General features: G+C 46.1%; 1 protein-coding gene across 2 annotated transcripts; it reads right to left on the bottom strand.

Moving 5' to 3' along the window:
• Positions 1–324: 324 nt before the first annotated feature.
• HEPACAM (hepatic and glial cell adhesion molecule) lies at positions 325–19,067 on the bottom strand. 2 transcript variants are annotated; one of them, XM_064577292.1, is made up of 7 exons: positions 18,965–19,067; positions 9,531–9,872; positions 8,513–8,794; positions 8,134–8,233; positions 7,513–7,586; positions 7,144–7,214; positions 325–6,615 (listed from the first exon to the last, which is right to left on the bottom strand). In XM_064577292.1, the coding sequence occupies exons 1-7, from the start codon at positions 19,047–19,049 to the stop codon at positions 6,313–6,315; spliced, it is 1,257 nt and encodes a 418-aa protein (XP_064433362.1). In that variant the 5' UTR covers positions 19,050–19,067; the 3' UTR covers positions 325–6,312. The 2 variants fall into 2 exon arrangements, with proteins under 2 accessions (XP_064433362.1, XP_064433361.1); XM_064577291.1 differs by having other exon boundaries at positions 7,357–7,586; positions 8,140–8,233.
• Between the last annotated feature and the right edge of the window lie 4,338 nt (positions 19,068–23,405).

The raw sequence follows: 23,405 nt of genomic DNA, 5'->3' as shown, positions 1-23,405 counted from the left end.
CAATAAATTCTATGAATTTTTTATTTTTTAAAGATTTATTTATTTATTTGTGTGTGAGAGAGAGAGAGCGCAGGAGCAGAGGGAGGGGCAGAAGGAGAGGGAGAGGGGAAGCAGACTCCCTGCTGAGCTCCGAGTCCTTCAGTGACCCTGAGATCACCACCCTGAGATCACAAACAGAGCCAAAACCAAGAATTGGATGCTTAACTGACTGAGCCACCCAGGCGCCCCATGATTTTCTGTTTTTAAATTATTCTTGCATTCTTGGTATTTACCCAAAGGAGTTGAAACTTATGTCCACACAAAAATCTGCACACAGATGTTTGTAGCAGTTTTATTCATAATAGTCAAAACTTGGAAGTAACCCAGGTGTCCTTCAGTAGGTGAATGGATAAACCGTGGTTTATCAGGGAAGTGCAAATCAAAGCCACAATAACATACCACCTCACATCAGTTAGGATAGTTGTCATCAAGAAGACAAGGGATGATGAGGGTATGGAGAAAGGGTAACCCCAGTGCACTATCAGTGGGAATGCGAATTGCTCGAGCCACTGTAGAAAACAGTATGAAGGTTCTTTAAAAAAATTAAAAATAGAACTACTATATGACCCAGCAATCTCACCTCTGGGTATATATCCAAAAGAATTGAAATCCAGATCTCATAAAGATATCTGCAGTCCCATGTTCATTGCAGCATTATTCACAATAGCCAAGATACGGGAACAACCTGTTTCCATATTCATTCATCAATGGATGGATGGATGGATAAAGAAGATGTGATACATACATATATACATATATATGCATTTCATATATTTTGAGGTTAATTAGATACACACAATTCAATTTTAATTTTTTTTGGTGAAATAAATCTTTAATATTCTGTAGTTACCCTCTGTAGCAGACACTCTTGAGACTCCATTTATAATTCGTCAGAATTTACCTCTATGCTGAAGGCTGCTTTCTGTTTGGAGACCATATCTGGACACATGCAGGGCAAGCTGGAAGCACTAGGAGCTAAGGCCCTAGAAGGGGTCCTAAACTCATGATGCATGGAGATTTGGCAGATCAGTACCCCAGTTGCCTTGCCTTTCAGTTGGGATTATCCTGAAATCTGTTTATCTAAAATCTGATTTCAACACCGTTCTCCCAGCTTCCCCCATAGTACTGAGCTCCAGTTTCCCACAGTATTAACTGGCTTGATAACATGTCCTTTACTGACTTTGATCGCTTTCCTGATCCACTTCCTTACTACTCTACTGGTGTTTCCTGAAATAAATTATTTGCACTCAAATTCAAGGCACCTCACTTAGTCCTAATATTAAAGGGGGCTATTTAATTGGGATATTTTTGGGAGTCAAATACTAGTTGTTGCTAGGATAACAGGAGTAAACCAGGCTAGCTCAGGCAAACAGGACATAAGGTCAACCCACTAATTAGGCTTTTTGTCCCAAAGTCCATTTGTCTTGTGGTTATAGTTTTTTTTTTTTTAAAGATTTTATTTATTTATTTGAGAGAGAGAGAATGAGAGACAGAGAGCATGAGAGGGAGGAGGGTCAGAGGGAGAAGCAGACTCCCCGCCGAGCAGGGAGCCCGATGCGGGACTCGATCCCGGGACTCCAGGATCATGACCTGAGCCGAAGGCAGTTGCTCAACCAACTGAGCCACCCAGGTGCCCTGTCTTGTGGTTATAGTTAATAGTTATCCCAGCTTCCTCTTGCTTGCTATTTGCCTGGCATATCTTTTTCCGTTACTTTATTTTCAACTTTTGCAAATCTTTGTTTTGGGTGTATTTCATTTAAATAGCATATGGCTGGATTATTAAAAATATAATCCAACAGATTGTATTTTAGCTGACGAATTTAGGTCATTTACAATTTATTTATAATTTAGCCTTGTTTCTACCATCTTATATTTGGCTTCCTATTGTCTCACTTTTTCTGTGTTAATTTTTTCTTTATTCTTGGCTTAAAAAATTGAGTTTGTGTTTGTTTCTTTATTCTTTTCCCCCTTCCTACTGGTTTGGAACTTATACCAATTCTTTCATTCTATTCTTTTTTTTTTTAAGATTTTATTTATTTATTTGAGAGAGAGATTGAGACAGAGAGAGAGAGCATGAGAAGGGGGAGGATCAGAGGGAGAAGCAGACTCCCTGCTGAGCAGGGAGCCCGATGCGGGACTCGATTCCGGGACTCCAGGATCATGACCCGAGCCGAAGGCAGTTGCTTAACCAACTGAGCCACCCAGGCGCCCCTCTTTCATTTTATTCTTTAAGTGGTTACCCTGATAAGGTTCCCTTGAATATTTAATAAAATCTGAAGTTAGTATCTTAACCATCCTTCCTTCTCCAAAGAATTCAAGGACCTGTAATAGTTTCATTAGAATAATCCCCCTCCCAATTTATATGCTGTCATTTTCCTGTATTTTATTTGTCAGGTTTTGGAAGTACAAATTAGATGCTATCATTTTATAAGGCACTATTTAGATTTGTCTCCCTATTTACCCACCATTCTTTCCTGTATCTCAAATCTTGCTTTTTCCTCTTCCCAAACGATGTCCTTTAGGAGTTCTTATAGTATTGATGGTAAACTGTAGTTGTTTTTTTTTTAAGATTTTTATTTATTTGTCAGAGAGAGGGGGAGGAGAGAGAGAGAGAAAGAGAACAAGCAGGGGGAGTGACAGGCAGAGGGAGAAACAGGCTCCTTGCTGAGTAAGGAGCCTGATGCAGGACTCAATCCCAGGACCCCGGGATCATGATCTGAGTGGAAGGCAGATGCTTAACCAACTGAGCCACCCAGGTGTCCCGGTAAACTGTAGTTTTTGTTCATCAGATAATACCTTTATTTTATTCTCATATTTGGAAGATTGCTTGGCTAGGTACAATATTCTGGGTTAATAGTTATTTGTGCCCATTATTTTGAAGATACTACTCTACTTTCTAATGATTTCTATTATTTTTGTCTAAACATCTTTCTCTCTCTGGATGCCTTTAATATCTTCTCTTTGTCTTCGGTATACTCTCATTTTACTACATTTTGTGTAAGTGTGGAAATTTTTAAATTTATCTTCTATGTTAATAACCTTCCTATATATGTATATTTACATTTATCATGAGTTCTACAAAAACTTCAGTCATTACTCTTAAAATATTGTCTCTCCTCCATCTGTCTATTCTCCCCTTTGAGCTCTTGACAAAATATATGCTATATATCTGAGTATCCCTTACTCTCTTTTTCATATTTCTCATCTCTTTCTTGGTCTGTGCCTTACTCTGAAACATTTCTTCAGATACATCTTCCAATTGAACTAACTCTCTTCAACTCTACTTAATATGCTGTTTAATTTTCTCATTTACATTTTTATTTCAATCAGTTCTATTTTTATTTACAACAGTTCTTTTTTTGTTGCTATTCAACTTTGGTCACTTTCAACAGTCTCTTGTTGCTTGTTCATTTCTATAATTTTGTCTTTCATCTCTTCAAACATTTCATAGTTATTTTATATTCTATATCTGATAATTTCAATATCTGTGGGCCTTAGGGGTCTAAATCTACTGCTTCTTCTATCTGCTGACTCTCACTCATGGTGATTTGTTTCCTTCTGTGTTTATATCCTTTCATGGTCATCTTTGGTTGATCTTAATCTTTGAAAATTTTAGGAGATGCTTTTCTCCAGAGAAGATTTGCATTTTTATTTTGGGAGCTTGGGACTCCCTTCTAGGATACGAACTTAATCCAGGAGCCTCAGCCTCAGCTCCCCTACCCTGCCACTGGCCCAGGTCTAGTCTTCCATTACAGTGCTAAAATAAACATTTGCTCCTGGGTAATCCACATTTTATGAGTGCTATGTAGTCTGGACTCACCTTATACTTGCAAGTTTTTATACATGCTGCTCCTTTTCCCTGGAATATGTTCCTTTCATCCTGTTTTTCACCTGATTAATCTCTCTAAGACTAAGTTCAAGCCTGTTCTCCAAGATACTTTTGCTGACAATCCCTGGTTAGATGATGCTCTTACATGCTCTCAGAACATGCTCTAGCTACTTCAGTCATGGCATTTTCCTCACTGTATTATAATAACCTGCTTACTCATCTGTCTTCCTCCATGGGACTGTCTTCTGGGTAGGGGTCATGGTATAGTTATACTGTTTCCCCAGTGTCTCACACAGGACCTAGTCCAAGGTAGATAAACACGTTTGTTGAATAAATGAAAGAGCACTGTAATGAATGAATGAATGAATGAATGATAGGTGAGTGAGTGATGATTTTGGAGTGGACAACTTGGGATTTGCAAAGAGGGTGAAGGATGATGAAGGAAGATGAGAAGAAAAAGGAAAAGGGAAATGACTGGCATTTTTAAGCTGCTTGTTTTGTTCTCCTCGCTTAAGTGCAATAAAGTTGTCATTTCATTTCATCAAAAGTTTATTGAGCATCCAGTATGCGCTAGGCACTCTGCTAGATGCTGGTAATACAAAGATGAAGATCAAACAAAACAAAACAAAAACAAAACCACTTCCTTACTTACCCCCCAAGATTTAAGGCAGGTTTGGCTTGAGCCTGGGAAGCCGGCCCCTCAGGGATTCAGCACCAGGGCATAGGGTACAGCATGCTCTCGTCTTCCCCTCACTTCAACCCTGCCTCCCAAGCCTAAGCAGCCTGCACTCCTTCACCAAGTCCTGCATCTCCCACCTGCCTGAGCAACTTTCCTCTGTAGGAATGATCTTATTCAGGATGAGGCACCTGGGGAAGCTAGGGGAAGAGTTCTGGCTAAGGAGGGAAAGCTGCAAAGGCACAACTGCTCAAGGAGCCTGGAGAAGGGCACAGAGACAGGGAGCTGGGAGGGGCATGCTGTCGAGATAAGGGTGAAGGGGGCCAATTAGAAATGCTGTTGCCCTTGGGGCTGGAACAAAAAAACCTGCCTCAGTGTGGAGTGGTGGGAGACACAGGAGTTTCTCTGTGGGATGGTGGAGAGTCAGGGCTGGAGCTTGGGAGGTTGGGGAGGGGCCAGGGATGCAAGGACCCCTACAGGCATCAGGGAAGAGAGGTTAGAACACAGAGGCCCTTACTTCTCTTACAGCTTTTTAATTGCCCTCACTCCTCACACAGATTATTGTCTCTGCTGCAAACTGTTCAAGAGGCGGTGACATGGCATGGTCTGGCAACGCAGTGGCTCAACCTCTCTGTATTCTATGTTTGTGTGATTAAGAAGTCTGCCCTTGTCCTATCTCCTGGGATCCAAGCATCTGGGAGCAGGGCAGGTGGGAGCCTGGAGGCCAAGGGTTGGATCTTGTCTCCCTGCTGTCCTGGGGCGCAATAAGCCTCCTCCTCCTCCCCTTCCCTACCATTACTCTGCAGACTGGAACCTTATTCTCTTACAGCTGAAGGAAGCCCAAGGACCTTTCCCAGGGATAATGATTGTTTAAAAGTCTTGTTTTGTAAGGAAGCCAGGGAGAAGGCATAGGTGTGAGGGTTTCAAAAAAAGTTCTTCACTTGATCCCGTGGGTCACGGGAGTGAGAACCCCCTTCTTTATAGGAATAGAGAGGGAAAGAAGGCTTGGTTGCCACTGAGGGAGGCTTTGGGAGGAGGCCAAGCACTGGAGGCTTGAATTCTTTGCCCTTGCTAGGGCGCAGGTCAGGGGTCAAAGGAATGAACTTGACTCCTGCCTCACCAACTCTACATACCCAGATACCAGGTGCCCAGAGAAGGGTGCTATAAGGCACTGCCTTCACAGTGATTTCCCAGATTCTCAGAACAGTCCTCTGTACACCCAGTAACCGGCATCTGACTTCCCCTTAGTTTAGGACAGTTGTTCCTTTTGGGTAAGTGGCCTCTCTAATCTGAGCTTGTCAAGAAAGTGTCCCGGGAACCAGGCGTTCATTCGGAGGGAAGGTGGGTGGAAGCACAGAGCTCCCTAGGAAGGGCACAGGATAGTCACGGGGGTTAGGTTACTGATGTTAGTTTCCATAAGACCCTTGGGGGATTGGGCCAGAAATTTAAGAATCTATACGGTCCTAAGAGGGCACAACCCACACCCACTGAGAACACAGCCGGTGAACCAGGAGCAAATGCGACCCGCTTTCACCCCCTGAGCCACTCCTGGCTGCCCCACTGCGTCCCCCACCCGCGCATGCTCACGCTGGCCCCCGCGCGAGACCCCCGCGAGACCCCCGCGAGACCCCCGCGAGACCCACGCGCCGCCGCGGGGACCTGCCCTGGTCCCTGGCGGCGGCGGCGGCGGCGGCCGCGCTCCCCCGCCTTCTCCGGGCCCCGGCCGCTTTGCTGGGCGCCCCCCCACCCCCGGGGGTGCCGAGGCGGCTCAGGCGCTGATCTCCACCGGGCTGGCCTCGTCTTGCTCGCGGATCAGGTGCACGCCCGCAGTCCGCAGTGTGCGCGAGGCGCTGCGCGAGCGGCCGGGCGAGCTCGGGGCCCGGGGCGGCGACGTGTGCGTCCGGCCGGCGGCGGGGGAGCGCGCCGGGGAGCGCGGGTAGCGGCGCGCCGAGCGGATGGGCAGCCCCGGGGAGCGGCCGGGTACGCCCGGCGACACGGAGTAGCCCGGCGGGCCGGGCTCAGTCGCGCTCCGAGGCTCCGGGGCGGGGTTCTCCTCGGGCTCCGGGGAGTCCTGCAAGGACACGCGCCGCGGGGGTGAGCGCCCAGTGCGGGGCGCGGGGCATACCGAGCTAAGGAGCAGGCTTCCCTCCACCCTCCCACCTGGTGCAAGGCGGCAGACAGAGGTCTGGTTTTTCTGGCCGCACAGACCCTTAGCACGGTGTCTGGCCCGTAACAGGTGCTGGGTAAAGGCAGCAGTGCCTTAACTTGAGTGCTCTGTCCCCTTATTCTCCTCTTCCCACTTGTCTTGGACAGCCTGGGACAGACTTAGTTGTAGAACAGTGGGGAAATCACCAGAGTTGGTATCCAGAGACCCAGGTTTGAAGTCTAGATCTGCCACTTAATGTGTATTTACTTGTTTGATACTGGGCAAGTCATTTCACCTCTGTCAACCTTATTTTTCTAAGCCCTAAAGTGCGGGTGACACAAATATTTCTCAGGGTTCGTCTGAATGCTATAAAGAGATGGTATGGCTATGGAGCACCAGAACGTGGTAGGGCTTGCTGTGTATTTGTGGGGACACCAGCACAAGTATGCTCACCTTGTCTTTCAGGATATACAGTGCCATGGGGTTCTTCCGCTCCTGCTCACTGCCTCGTGGGAGGGTATCTGCTGCACAGGGCGAAGAATGGGGGTGGCTGGCCCAGTACGGAGCCCTTTCCACCAGCCAGCACCTACACTCTTTGCTCCCCAAGTGGCCAGTATGGCCCCGCCACAACCTCCACCAAAGGATCCAGAATACCTGGGGTCCTACCTTGGCCGCACCTCTCCCTGCTCTGCAGTCTTCGTGCACTTGGTGGAGGAAGGGGCCCTGCAGAGCTGGCTTCCTTGTGGCCCAGTTCTGCCTTTTCCCAGCAGCCCACTGATCTGAGTGACGATGGGATGAGTGAGTGGGTGGCTGGGAGCTCACCTTCTGGTTTCAGATGGTCATCATTCTGGTCCATATATTCCAGGGAGCTTTGCTTCTCCAGCTTCCTCTTCTTCCTGCAAATCAACCCAGCATCCTCTGAACAGAGTTGTTTCGTGTGAGCAGGAGACGGCCTGGGGTCAGTGTCACAAGTGCAATCTCGTGGCAGTAAAAGAGGCCTTGTAACAGGATGGGCTGGGCGCAGTGGGAGTGGCAATAGTCCGTGAGCTTTGGAATGAGTCGCATCTAGGTTTGTGTCCTGAGTCTGTGGCTGACATCACGGGCAAGTCACTGAACCCATCTGAGTCTGTGTTATTATCTGTAAACTGTGGATAATCACACTTAAAAGGCAGTTCATTAACCACAACCACCGTGGCGGCCCACAAAAGGTGCCCTAAGCGAAACCATTGTTTCAGCGCTGGGGCTTTTGGGTGTTGTGAGCACAGAATATAGGTCCATATGCAACACATGCAAGGCTAAAATGGATCTCCCGGGAAGAGCTGTAGGGCCCTGGGGCGGGGGGGGGGGGGGGGGGGATAGGCCTTTAAGAGACTAAGACTAGAGCTTGGGGTGGGGATGGATTGAAGGATTAGGGTGCTCAGGGTGTGGAACTTGAAGAGTTACCCAGACTTTTTGGAGGGTTTCCAGCAGGCACAGACTGTCACCAAGGTCACAAGGAGGAAGATGCCTCCTGTGGACAAGATGATGTAGAGGGAGCTTCTTCCTGGGGAGAGAGGCAGAGAGGTGGGAGAGACTTCAGAGGGGCAACAAGTCTGGTGAGGAGAGCTCCTGCAGCAGAAGGAAAAGAAAAGGAGCCCTGTGCAGCATGGCTGGTCCATGGTGGAGCTTGCTGAGCCCACTTCCCACCTGTTGCTGGCTTCCATGGAGAGCTGGCCCATCCCTGCCTCTCATCCCTGCACTCTGTCTGGGATGTCCTTAGTCCCTCACAGCGCCCGCCTCTCGGGATTTGGAGTCCTGAGGGTGAGCAGACAGGGAGACTCACTGTATACGGTGATCTTGATGGGCAGGCTGCGGCCCTGGCTGATGGGGTTCTCCACCACACAGCTGTACAGGTCATCGTCCTCCATGAGCACACGGGTGATGGTGAGCACCTTGTGGTCAGGGGACAGGAGCATTCTCGAGTCATTGAGGAGGGGTTTGCCATCCTTCAGCCAGGTGTAGCTGGGCTTGGTGCCATTCTCGTGCGAGCAGTTCAGGGTGAAGGCTTCGCTGAGCTCCAGCACCGTGGTGGAAGCCACTAATACCTGTGGCCTGGAAATGGGCACTGAGTCCCGGGGGGGGGGGGTGCTGTGAGCCAGGGGCCAAACAGCGTCTCCCCTCCCCTTCGTAACTCCCTGCCTTGCAACATGTCGCAACTCGATTTGTGGTCTGAGAGGCCCTTCGGGGATCATCAGTCCGATCTTTCCCCATCATCCACTCATTCATTCATTCATTCATTCATTCATTCATTCATTCATTTCTTTACCAATTATTTGTTGAGCATCTACTAAGTACAGAGGGTACAATGCTGAGTAAGACAGCCATGGTCCCTGCCCTCACGGACCTTCCTTTCCTTCTTCTCAAATACCTTTTCAGGATGTCTTAAACTGGCCCAGCCTGGAACATATTTCAGTTGGGCTAAACCCAGGTTCCAAATGTCTGGGTTCCAATATTGGCTCTATCTCGTACTAGCTGCATGACCTTGGGAAAGTTAGTCAACCTCTTTGTGCCTCAGTTTCTGCATCTACAAAATGGGGATAATTATATTAACTATGCCTACATTATTATCAGCATTAAATGAGTCAAGATATGCAAAACACTTAGAATAGTTTTTGCCACTTAGTAAGCACTCTATACGCATTTGCGTGTCCTGCCTGCCAACTTCTAATGCCCGACTGTCTCACTCTCAGCTCCCAAGCGGCTTCCGTGTTGGTGTTCCCGGGATCTGGCCAGCGCATTGGGCAGACCCTCCCCTAATCCCAGGTACCGGCCCTGTCTCCTTCCCTGTCAGAGCACCTTACCATCCACAGTGAGGTTGATGGTCTTCTCCCCAGTGAACGTGTCATCCGTGATGGAGATCTCAACCTCATAGGTGCCCTCGTCGGCCAGCTGCAGGTCACTGAGAAGCAGGGAGCCATTTTCGAAGAGGCGGATGCGGTCTCGGTAGTCAGGCCGTAGGGTGCCAATGACCTCTGTGCCGATGGACTGTACCACGGTCACTGGCTTGTCCCGCTTCAGCTGCCACTTCACCACGGGCTTGTCGCTGCTGGTGCTGCTGTACTGCACAGAGAGCAGGGCGGGCTTCCCCACCGTGCCATGGATCAGGCGCACCGGGCTGGTGATGTTCACCCCCTCCAGGGGCTCTGTGGACAGAGGCCCACGGGGAGAGGGCAATGTCAGGCCCTCGGCTCCCTACCCCTCTGCCTCCTTTACGTCCTCAGATGTCTTCATGCCTCACCCTCTGGGCTCTTCACCTCCTGTCAGTCCTTCCTTCTTACACTTTGATGCCATCTCCTCTCCCATGATAGCTCTGGGCCCCTCTGATCCTCCATCACCCCTCACACCCATCGCATTGCCCTCAGTCCTTCTTCTCGCTGGCTCTCTGCCTCTGGCGGTTTTCTCCACCGCCTTCCTCTTGAGGAAGACCTCCAGCTAACCCACGCACTCTATGCTCCATTCACAGAAACATTGATTGAGTACTTCCCACGTGCCAGGTACTGTTCTGCCCTTGGGATATATCAGTGAGCAAAACGGACAAAGATGGACCTCAGGGTGAATTTGTCAGGTTTGCTTCTTGATTGGGGATTGGGAAAGTAAGGAATGGAGAAGCATGGGAAGAGAGATTCATAAAGAAGGGAGTGTGTCACAAGGCAGTGCCAATGAAGGGGAAGTTTAGGGGCCAGAAGACAACTAGACCATTCTTCATTCATACCAAGAGTCTCCTCTCTCCTTGCCCCCGCTGCATTTTTTTTACTTTACCAGGCCTACCTGGGGCCAAAGAGTTCTGCAGCTGAGTAGTTGGTTTTAGAAATACACCCAGTCCAACATGCAACCCCTATAGAAGAGGGATTTGGGATGGGCAGAACAAAGAGTTTGGAATCAGAAGGCCTTGTAAGATTGGGCTCCACCACCTACAGCCTATGTGGACCTAGGCAAGCCATCATTCTAGGCCTTATTCTTCTCATTTAGAAAATCAGGATATGAGCAACAACAAGAACAACTGCCTTATCAGGTTCACAATGGAAAAGCACAATACATACATCAGTTATTGTTGTGTAGTGGAGAGAACACAAGAGTGAACATCAGAGATCTGGGCCCTTATTGTTGACTTAGGACCTAGGAGAAGTCACTTACCTGTTTGGGACTCAGGTAGGTAAAATGAGTGGCAAACTTGATGTTACATCCATTTGTCAGCCCTGCCATTCTGGGATTTTACCATCTTGTCAAATGGTTGCCCCATCTAGAGATGCATCTCATATTTCAGAGGTCTCTTAGGGGGCTTCGGGGCCTGAACAGATGCCATTCATTGGTGTTACATGGCCTTGTAGAGCAATATGACCACCCAAAGACGGTCTTCTGGAGAGGATGTCAGCTGGGAGCAGGGCTGAGTTTACCTGAACAGACACTTACAGGTCAGGTTCTCAGTCCCCCTGCACCCCCGGCTGCTCTCTCTGATGGTCACTGCCTCTGAAGTTCTCTCTCTCTTTCTCCCACTCTCCCATTCTGCTACTGTTGTTTAAATTTGGGGAAGTTAGGTTGTACCTTTCCCTTCCTTATTCTTCTACTTGTGCTCAGAGGACCCAGACCAAGCCAGGAGGGAATTAATTTAAAAGGTGAGCTGTGGAGATCAAAGCAAATGTAATAAACCTATTCAGTCCATTTTTGAAACAAATTCTTTGTTAAAGAGTGAGCTTGTCACCTTTGGAAGGGATGGAGGAAAGGCCCATTGCTATTCTTTCACCTCTCTGTGCCTCAGTTTACTCCTCTGTATAATGAGGTTGTGGGGCCAGATGATCACAAGGGTCCTTTTTAGCTCTGACATTCTGTGATCCCTGACCTGCCAGGTAAGTTAGAATCATAAAACTTTAAAAGTGGAAGAGACTATTTGAATGATTAAAACGTCCATATGTATGAATATGATATGCTTGTTATTTTTTAAAGATTTATTTATTTATTTGAGGAGAGAGAGCACGTGAAAGAGCAGGGGCAGGGCAGAGGTAGAGAATCTCAAGCAGACTCCCCCCCCCACCCCCGAGCACGGAGCCCAATGAGGGGCTTGATCTCACGACCTGAGCTGAAAACAAGAGCCAGTGGCTTAACCGACTGAGTCACCCAGAGACCCCTATGCTTGTTATTGAGAGGAGTCTTGATTTGGGGGAGGTATAATGGACAAAATCAAATATTTTCAAATATTTTTTATTAAAGATATTGTTGTTCCCATAAAACCATGTATAAAAATGAAAACAAAATCTAGTTCTGGCTCACAGATTCAGTAGAAGAGGTGGTGGGGACCAGACTCCTGTCCTCCCCAATAACTTGGGGTACTACTAGGAATCCCTCTGGCTCTGTGTATCAGACTGATATCCATTTGCTCACATAATACTTAAGACTTCTTCCAGCTCTGAGTTTCTGTGATTATTTAGATGGGATTTCCTGCCTAGCAACAGCTAGGTCCCAGGCTTGGCTTGATTTAGAAAAGCAAGCTTTCAGAGTTCCCTGGATAGGCAAATAGACGTTGGAATGTGTGACTTGAGGTGGCCCTGAGAAAAGTCATTGAGTTTCATTAAAGGCCATGGTGGTGATGAGCAAATGGTTGGGGAACCTCTTTCAGGACCCAGTCGGAAGCAGTGGGGTACGAGTGCATGAGGGTTGTAGATGCAGAACCGTCCTGCATCAAACTTTGAGGGTTCTCATTTCCTCCTTCCAGGAGGCTAGGGAGTGACAGTCCCAGCTCCAAGGAGAAGTGGAAGAGATTCCCCTTCCTTCCATCTCTGGCCCTCCCTTGAGCTTCCCCCATTTCCCGTCGCTCCCTACAAGGTCCTAGTGGTCCTTTTGTGATGTCTTCCCAGCTCAGGTCAGTTCTTTCTGTCAGTTTAAAGTTGATTCTTCTGCATAAAAACATTGGAAAAGCTACAGCATATGGATTGCCTTAGGCTTCACCCTTCTCTGGGTGGGTACCTTCCTCGTGCACGCAAACACAGGTATGCCCACGAGTCGCAGGGATGCATGTACTCATGTTCAGAAATGAATGGAGCAGGGCGCCTGGGTGGCTCAGTCGTTAAGCGTCTGCCTTCGGCTCAGGTCATGATCCCAGGGTCCTGGGATCGAGTCCCACATCGGGCTCCCTCCTCGGGGGGAGGCCTGCTTCTCCCTCTCCCCCTCCCGCTGCTTGTGTTCCTGCTCTCGCTATCTCTGTCTCTGTCAAATAAATAAATAAAATCTTTAAAAAAAAAAAAAAAAAGAAAGAAATGAATGGAGCAGTCTTTCTGAGAAGCTGACAAACAGAGTATTTTGCTGAGCAAACACTGTTTCCAAAAACTCTAGCCAAAATTGGAGTTGGTATTAAGTTCAGGGTTCCACAAATTTCAAGGGACACAGAGAACTGGGACAGGAGCCAAAGCAGGACACAGAGATGAGGAAATGGCTATAACTACAATCCACAGTGGAAATAAAAGGGACTAGGGCTATTCAACCTTGAGAAGCGATTAACTTAATCATGGTCCTTGAGTCTCTGAGGCATCATTATGTAGAAAGTCTCTGTTCCCATTGGAGGCTGAACAAAAGGAAATTGACATCACAGCAAGATTTACCTGTTAAACTGTGCCATACTGGGAGGTGGCCCCTCTCAAGGAGGATTTTGACCAGCGGTGGCAACCAAGAAATGTTAAGCTTTAAAATATGAGAAAGTATATGCTAGTAACCCTGGGTTCCCTTAAGAGCCTCTCCTTTTAAGGGAACCATCATCTGCTTATTTTCCTATGCTCCTTTTTGCTTGGCACAGTTTTCCTTTTACCAGTATCTGCCTGAAATTTTCCTTTTAAAAGTGTCAATGAGACAATGCCAAACACATATTCTAGGATTTGGTTTTTATACACTTAATCCATACTCGCTAACACCGTGGGCTGCAGTTATATCCTTCTTTATGGGTTTTTTGTCTTGTTTGGGTCTGTCACCACAAGGAAGTCCTTTTGGCCATCACAGATACCCTTCTCTGCCCTTTCTTCAATTCTATTATTTCTTTTTTGAGGTGCAGTGACCAGAACTGCATACAAGAATCCAAGGGTGGCCCACAGCATGGTTTTCTAAAAGGAAAACATTTTGCTTTCTGATTTTGGTTCTTAATGTTCTTCCTAGGGGACAATGCTCTGAGAACAAAGCCCTCCTCTGCCCCGTCCTATAGGTGCACCACTGATTACATACTTGTTGAAGTTACCGTGTTGTGTTCTTTTGTTAGTATCCTGTTGAGGCCTCCAAGGGCCAACACGAGTGAGAAATCATTTTAAGTGTCAATCACTCAGGAACACAGGAGAAAGCCAGGAAACAGAAATTGTGAAGAAGGCCCTTGGGATCCAGGAAGAGAAGGGTCTTTGTACCTTTTTATCTGTACTTTAAAGAGTGTAGATGTTCAGTAATGTGTATCTAGCTAATAGATACTAAGATGGCACATAGAGATTTTCCTTGTTTTAGATCAGAACAGGCACTATTGTTAAGCTGTCATTTCTCCAAAATTGACTTATAAATTCAATACAATATCAATCAAAATCCTAGGAGGTTAACTTTGTGATAGGGTACAAGAATAGACAAACAGATCAGTGGAATAGAACAGAAAGTCCAAAAATAAACTTATATTTGATCACTCGACTTATGACAAAGGTATGCTGCAGTGTTCTGGGGAAAGGATTCTTTTTCCAATGAATAGTGCCAGGCCATATAGGAAAGAAATGAATCTTGATCCTTACCTCACACCTTACACAAGTATCAATTCTAGGTGGACTGTGGATCTAAAGTGAAAGGTAAAACAATATTTTTTTAAAAAAGAAAACATAGGAGAATATCTCCATGACTGGAGGGCAGACACAGATTTCTTAGACAGGACACAAGAGTGGTACCCATAAAAGAAGGAAGTGATACATTGGACACAATGAAATTAAGAGCTGTTTATCAAAAGACACTATTAAGAGAGTGAAAAGGCAAGCTGCAGGGTGAGAGATATTTGCAAGGCATGTATCCTATAAAGGATATTTTGTATCCAAAATATATTTCTTAAACTCCTACAAATCAATAATTTTTTTAAAAATCCAGAAAACTTAGTAGAAAAAGCACAAAAGACTTAGAAGAGGTACTTCACAAAGAAGGATATCAAAATGGCTAATAATGATATGAAAAAGATAGAACTTCATTAATAGTAATAATGGAAATGCAATTTTAAACTGTAATTTCATACCACTTCCTACTCACTAGGATGACTAAAATAAAAAAGAGAAGACACAATTGTTGGTGAAGATGCAGGGTATCTGTAGCTGCTGGTGGGAATGTGGATTGATACAATCACTTTTGAAAATTATTTGACCATATCTACTAAAGCTAAACACACACACATAACTCAGCAGTTCTACTCCTAAGTATATCCCCAAAGAAATGTGTACATCTGTTCACCAAAAGACAGGTACTAGAATATCTTAACAACTGTATTGATAAAGCCCCAAACTAGAAACAACCAAAGTGTCTATCAAAGTTGAATAGATAAATAAATTGTGGTGTATTCATACAATGGAATACTATACAGCACTGAGACCAAACAAATTACAATTTCAACAACAACACGAATGAATCTTACAGATTTGGTGTTCAGTGAAAGAAACCAGATACAAAAGAATCCATGCATATGATTCCATTTATACAAAGTTCAAAGACATGCAAAATTAATCTGTATTAGAAGTTAGGATATCACTGTAACCCAGGGGAGGGCCACAGTAACTGAAATAGTATGGGTGTGCTTCTGAGGTGCTGAAATGTTCTATTTCTTGATCTTGGAGGCTGATTACATGGGTTCATTCATTTTTTAAAGGTTCATCAAACTGTATCCTTATGTTAAATGCATTTCTGGGCATAACTCTCTGTCGGAAGAAAAAGATAGCACCTACAATGTGGAGGTGATCTTAGGGCTAAAAGGGTAAAACCTAGGTAAGGGACTTTTTCCTATTGGGTCCCTAGAGGATGGAATAGTTCTAGGATTCCAAAGAGTAAAATTTTGCCAATCAGATTATCTAGATTTAAGGCATGCCATATTTATGTCTGTATGTCGGTGTCCTAGCCTCTAGAAAAACTTTGTTTGAATGTTTCATGAATTGGGCTGTGATCAGTTTAGGAAAGCCTCATTTGTCCGTGTTAGGGACGAGGCATTAAAGACTGTTACTTGCCCCCTTTAAGTGCTAATCTTAAAAACTACATTTCCCAGCCTTCCTTGCAGTTAGGTATGGCCATGTGACTCTCTTCCAGACAATAGAACCAGTGGAATTGATAGGTACCACTTATAGGCTAGTTTGGAAAAAACCTCTCCTGTTTTTTTGTTTCTTTTGTTTGTTTTAAATCCTCTACCTGCAAGAAATGGGAGAAAAACCTCAGGGTGACAGGGTGACTAGTGGAAACACATGTCAACTTGGTCCCTGAAAACTTCACAGAACAGAGTTCTTCCTCATCCTAGGCCTAGTGTGGAACTGCATTGTACTACTACATGGTTAGTGCCAGGAACTTAAATTTGGGAACTTGTTTGTCACAGAAGCTGGCATTTTCCTAAGTAATATGGTGAGCATGGCAGAAATTCCTTGTAGAATCTCAGCTCTTTATTGTTCTTGAGTCCACAGCAATACAATGGCCTAATCCTACACTTACTTCTTACCCATCATAGGTCATAACTAATATCCTATCAGCATAATTTATATGTTTTGTTATATTTATTGGGTTATATTTTCCCACATAGAAGATCCTTGGTCACCTTTTGATTTTACCTGGTCACACTGACTGACAAGATCTTTCTATAATTTTTTTCCTTACCATTCTATGACCTGAAGGAATTTAAGGACAGCTCTGACTTGTATATTTCACCGTGCACTTTGTATTCTCTATTCACGGCCTCCATACCTTCAGCTTTCATGATTCCTTCCACTTATTGTAATTTCCACTGAGACCACTCTCACTAAGGTTAATCGTTATCTCTGAATTGCCATATCCAACAAACGTTTTTAGTTGTAATATAATAATACTAATAGTTGAGATATAATTGGCCCTTGGTATACTGGACCTCTTTGACACATTTGATACTGATTCTCCAAAAAACTCCCAACTCCCTTGACTTTCTGGACACCACAGCCTTCTAGTTCCCCTCTGTCTCTCACTGTTCCTTCTTGGCCTCCTTGGTGGGCCTTTTTTCCCTCTACCTTCCTCTACAAATCTTGGGGTTACTCAATGTTCCATGTTCAGCCCATTTTCTCCTCCTAGGTGATATTATCCATTCTCATTGTTTTGAATTTCACCTATAGGCTGAGAGCTCCCACCTCAACCCTCACCTCCCTGCCCCCCACCCCCACTCCTGCTTTAGGCTATTTCACATTTTCCCACAAATGTCTCATAGACATTTCAACCTCAATATGGACAGTACTCATTATCATATATCCAACCCTATCCCAGCTGTCATTTCAGGTTTCACACAGAAATCCTACCTCCCCACCCCCGATCCTCTCACTTCCTATCAATCACTAGGTCCTGACTTTCCCTCCAGAATATTATCTCCACATGCCTCATTCCCCCTATTTTTATCCTAACTCCAGCTCATGTTATTTCTCCCTTGAATTATTGCAATAACCTTGTTATGGGTTAAATTGTGCCCCCACCCCCAAATTCATATGTTGAAGTCCTAACCCCCAGTACCTCAAATGTGACCTTATTTGGCAATGGGGTTATTGCAGAGGTAATAAGGTAAGATGAGGTCATGCTGGAGGAGGATGGGCCCCTAATCTAATCTGACTCATGTCTTGATAAAAAGTGGAAATTTGGATGCAGACACAAGCATAGGGAGAATGTCCTGTGAAGAGACAAACTCTGCTGCCGCAAGCCCAGGAACTCCCTGAAGCTAGCAGAGAGGCCTGGAGCAGATTCTTCGTTGGAGCCCCAAAGAGAATATGACCTTGATCTCAATCTTTTAGCCTGCAGAACGGTGAGACTAGACATCTGTTGTTTAAGCCACCCAGTCTGTGGTTCTTTGTCACAGTGGCCCTAGCAAATGGATACAGGCTTCCTTTCCTATCTTGTTTGCCTCCAGTTTCTTCTCCAATGCCTCGCAGCAGAACGAGCTATCTGAAACACAAGTCTGGTCCTGCCAGTCCCCAGATGAAAAGCCATCCAATACCCCCTTCCCCCCTTCACTGTTTGCAGATTATATCCCAGGTTCCTTAGTATGGTTTACAAGGCTCTTGCCCACTTAACATTCTCTTCTCCGGCAAGGATGAGTGGCTGGACTGCTCCCAAACCCATGATGCCATTTCAAAATGTTGACCTTTGCCCATTTCCCCAACTATAATGCCCATTCCTGCATCTACCTATTTTTCTCATCTTTTAAAATTTAGTGCAGACATTCCCAGGACACCTCCCCTGATATTCCCCTCACCCCACCCTGCACCGCTAGCACCAGCTTTCTGGATTGGGGTAGGCAACCCCTCTCTGATCCTGGGCATCCTCTGTATATCTCACTCATCGTAGTTTCTGCATTTTATTAAAATGATCTCTGCATCTGTTTGCCCCAGCAAATTGTGAATTGCTAGGCTCTCCGGAATAGTGTGTGTGTGTGTGTGTGTGTGTGTATTCCCATGCCTGCGCACACACACAGAAACTTATCTATTTAAAGTAAGATCAATTCTCTAAGGAGTTGGTAGGGGGCAGTACACAAGGTAGGTGTCTACAGCATGGGGTGAGTTATGGATGGGTTGCTGTTATTTCCAAAAACCAAAAGACTCATGATCTCCCAAGCTTATTTCATCTCCCTTGCTGTTGTACACTTAGAGCAGCCAGGGTGGGGGGTTGGGGAGGCAAAAAACCCAGATCTCCCTCACCCCTCCAAGCCCATCATGGTCCTTTGGAAAGAATGCCGGACTGGCCCACGCCAACAAGACATCCCATAAGAAATGGCTCACTGCCCTCTATCTAATGTACTGAATGCTGTGGGAGCTCGAAGTCATGCAGCCTTTTGGGGGAGGGGCGCAGGGGCTGGGTGGGAGGCACAGAGAATGAAGAAATACATTAAACATTAATGCCTGAATTCACTGAGATGCTTCCCACGGGCAGCTGAGCTCTCTCCCCTCCTCCCAGATTAAAGGCATTCTGGCCTTCAACTCCCCCTCTCTCCCTTTTGCATGTAGCGGGGTCCCTCTCCAGACCCTCTCTTACCCTTCTGGTCTCCTACCTGTCTGGATCAGAAGAAGGTAGACAAAAGGAGTGAGGCTCAGGGCACTGAAGGCTCTGGACGGGGCTCCCCTTTCTCTCTTCATTTTGGGTGGCGTTCTCCGGCTCTGGTGCAGACAATTAGCATGATTTCTCCACTCTGGGCACGTCCCTTTGTACCACTAGGAGTTTCTCTGCCCGAACACAACCCTGCCAACTTCCCTCTGAATACACAGAGCCCTGTGTATTGCTGGGCTTGTTCTTTCCTCTCTTTCAGACCTGGCATTTTCTAGTTTCAAAGCACTACATCCCCGGTTCGGAAGGGGGTATCTACTTAGGATATAATCTTCAATGCAGGTTCTAATCGGATGGGTCCCATCCGTTCTTTGCCTGCCTGTGCTGAGCCCCACTACCAGGGGGTGATGAGGATTGGGGCTCAGTGAAGGGACTGGGCTGGGACACACACTGAACTGGATCTTGTGTCGCAATCTATCCCGTCTCCACCTCACGCTCTGTGTTCCTGTGAAGGAGGGCGCGTGCCAGGGACAGACCTCCAATAAGCTCTGAAAAGGGAAGCAGAGGAGCTTTTAAAAAGCTGGGGAAAGAGAGACTCCAGAGAACTGCTGAAGAAATGGAAAATCCCTGTTCCACCCCCAGGAAGAAGATTGGAAAATGGCTCAAATTCTATTATTTTCCTACCAAGGAAAATAAGGATTTTGCTTGGGATTCTCTCTCCCATCACAGAATCACATAGATGCTGGGGACCTCTTTCCAGGAACCACTCTGTTCGTTCCCCTGCCTCCAGCCAATTTTCTAGAACATGTCAGAGCACAGATGAAGGTAATACTCTAACAGCCAGCATTCTGGGGTTCTATTAGCAGCTTCACAGCCTACTTATCTCCTCTTGTCTCGAGGATGTGATGAGGAGAAACACCCTAGCTCCACCTGACCCCTCACTATTATGTCCACACATTTTCAAGAGCACTGTCAATGGAATGTATACTTACTAGCTGTGAGATCTTGGGATGGGCTTACAATCTCCTTAAGCCTCCAATTTCACATATTCTTTGTAGGGTATGTAGCTTCATTGTAGGAATTGTTGAGAAGACAATTTAGTACAGTGGAGTGCCTTGGAAATCCTTTGTTAGAGAGATAACATTTTAAACTTAAAAAAACCTGCCTCTTCTTCTCTTCCATTCCTGTAGCAATCTTTATATCTTGATGAGACCAAAGATTACAGCTCCCCTCTTGGTTGTCTCTAAGCCTGGTCTTAGTCTTGTAAATGTGGTAGCTACCTCTCGAAATAGTCTTGTTACATACTGGAGAAAGCCTGAGTAGGCCAGGTTTCTAGAACTAAAGACTCATTGCATAACTCATCTGAGCCAAAGGATGGGGAGTTGAGGAGAGAAGCATTGGTTCTGAAGTTCATGAAGGATCTCCAAAAAATACTCTGAAATACGTAAAGACACTTTTTTTTTTTTTTTGCATTTCTGTGTCTATGACTTTTCCCTAGACTTTTGCCTCTGGTAAAAGTCAGCGTGGTTTCAGCAGACATACAATGAAAAAGAAAAAGTCAAGATTTAGCTTCTGACATCTAAAATACTATTTTAGAATCAGTAGCAAGACAAAAGGCTTATGAGCCAGTCTTTGTAAAGGACAAAAGGATATTTTAATTTCCTTTAACTATGACTTCCACCTATCACGGAGCGACCTTTGGACGGACTCACAGAGTTCTTCTGCTGTATAGTATAGATAAACGGCCTCTTTTGTCTGTGAGGGCTAGGCCTTGAGGCTTATTGTCCAAGGGTAAAAGGAGGATATGATGTTCAGGAAATAGAAAGTCTGGAGTTTGCCTTTTTTAGCCTGAAGGATGATGGAAAGAAAAATGTGATAGCGGGAGACCTAAGTGGAATCTAACTTCTCAACATCCTCCCTTCCCCTGCCCTAGGGGTGGACCTTAGGCTCCTTACACCCATGCAGAATATGCAAGCGCCCCAAAGTGTTCACAGGCTCCCTTGAGGGGACTCGGAAGTGCCCAGAAGACAAAGAACTGGCAACAGCTGGGGACCGCCAACTGCTGTTGGGGGGGGGGGTCAGCGTGTAGCTCAGCAGGGAGCAGGGAGAACAGCACATAGGTCCACAGACACCAGCTCCCTGCTTGTCACAAGGTCACCGAAGCCACACCTTGTATTACTCACCCCAACTCTCCTTAGAAAGGAGCTGGGTTGGGGGAGGAAACTAAACAAATTGAATGAGCAGTTGCGTGAGTTGTCCCAGCAGTGACTGAGCCTCCTCAAAAGCATGTCGAAATAGACAGGTCAAGAATGAGTTTACCAGGTTGGATTAATATTTAGCTTGGGGGCTGCGAGGGGACACAGGTGACAGATCACAGCAGCCAGCCACAAAGGCACGAAGCAACGAGCAATCTTGCCATCTTGCTTCAGGCCCTTCCAAGATGAGTAGACCTAAAGAAGCTTATGTCATCGGCCTATGTGCCTTTCTCTCTTAAACCAGCGAGCGCTCTGATTGAAGGACTATGTCTTACTGGTCTCTGTAGTCCTACTGCCTAACACAGGGCCGGGCACATAGTAGGTTCTCAGCAAAGAGTTGCTGAATATTGCAGGGATGAGAACTTGCCGGGGGGTGGGGGGGTGGGGGGGGTGGGGCGGGGCGCTCCTTAAGCGACTGGAGACAGTATAGGATGGCTGTGAAGGGGAGCTGGGACAGAGGCGTGAGGGCAGGGAGGGCACCAAATGACTGCAGATGACAGACCAGTTTGGGAACACAGATGAGGCACCTCTTTGTGAATTCCCAGGAATAACTGGGATTCACTTTGGGGGGCGGCCCTCATCCGATAAGCAACTGGGTTACAGACACATAAGGTAAGAATCTAGCCAACTCGATTCTCACACATAACATAACGTGTATCTCACCTGTCCTCGCTTGCCTTGTTTTATCCTTCCATATGTCTTGTGGGTGTGTCTGCCTCATGTAATTGTTGAGGATAGGCTGTTCTCTGATTTTATAGGGATATCCTGATTCTAAATATTACATTTCTTCAACTTCAAAAATCTATTTATATGTGTCAGTCTGCATGTACCACTTTGGGGCACATGCAGGAACACATCAGAAAGTGTTCCTGAGGCCATTTCCTCATTAGCCCAGGAGATTCTCCAGTGCAGGGACTATAACTCTTCATTCTTACAGGTCTCCTCGCAGGGCCCATTTCTGAGTGAGGCTTAATGCAGCTGCTGAAGCAGATGATGTCGACGGACTACTTGACTGACGGCAGTAACTCCCTTGCTTAGCCAAGACCCGGGCCCCTTTCTCCTCTGAGCACTTCACAGGTGCATTTCCAAAGGCATTGTCCTCTTCTGCGCAGCATGGCCCAGTCCTCTTGACTCTGCTGCACACAGTTGCTTCTGGCCACTCTTCCTTGGCACCCCCGCTGGGACTCTGGGATCCCGACCCCTCACCCTTGCACCCATGGCGGCCCTAGCCGGCTGTACTCAGACCTCTGCGCTGAGCACCCAGATGGTGCCCCTGAGGCTCAGAAAGGAGCCCCCAAGACACACACACACACACACACACACACACACCTGTCAACTTAAACTCACAAGTGTTCCATCCCCAGGACAGGAGGCTGTTCCTTAGTGATTTTGAATAAGTCACCATTCTACATAGACCTTTATGGGAAATGCTGGTGGGCGGGGGAAGCTGGCTGGAGAATCATAAAAATGAGCTCTGTCTTCAAAGAATTGAAGGTCTAGCAGGAATGGCAGAATAGTAGATTCACTCCGCAGCAAGAGACATGTGAGATTACCTTGTCCCACTTCTTTATTTCTTAGATGAGGGAATTGAAGGACAGAGAAGTTAAGTAACTTGCCCAGAGTTAAACTGTTATGTAATGATCAACCCAGGACTCCTGAAGTTACTTCATTATAGAGGCAAGAAGAGGTAAAATACACACACACACAAATTGGTAGATAAGTACCAATTTTAATAACTCGACCATTAGATTTAAGAACATCTCCACCCACCTGGCCTGTTTGTCTCCAGGCTCTAGGAAGAATGCACTGGCATTCATGATACCACTGGAGAGGTTCTGGCCTTATCGACCATAATATCAGTGGTAATTTTTATATTTAGCACTCTCCTCTCTTTCTCTCTATTCACTCACTGATATTGAGTCATATCTGTTCTTCCATTCGATTGTAAATCATCCCTGGACGCAGAATGAAAAAAAGTCCTCCAACAAATGGCACCAAGATTCCTCTTAGAGAGGGAATTGTCTTTAGCCAGAAAAAGATTTAAATACATCACAGGGAGTGGGAGGTAAGGTCTTAAGCATCAAAGGTGGAGGAACAAAAAGGTAAACTGCTGTGCTTTAGAAATAGAAAGGAATTTGGGGAGGGGGACAAGCAGAGAGGACAGAAGTTAGGAAGGAGAGAGAATGAGAGAGC

Source organism: Mirounga angustirostris, unplaced genomic scaffold, assembly GCF_029215605.1.
Source record: "Mirounga angustirostris isolate CCGP_5_RB_7025 unplaced genomic scaffold, mMirAng1.0.hap1 SCAF_13, whole genome shotgun sequence".
In the NCBI taxonomy this organism is placed as follows: Eukaryota; Metazoa; Chordata; class Mammalia; order Carnivora; family Phocidae; genus Mirounga; species Mirounga angustirostris.
The sequence above is the reverse complement of the archived record's forward strand: the minus strand, read 5'-3'. Positions and strand labels throughout refer to the sequence as shown.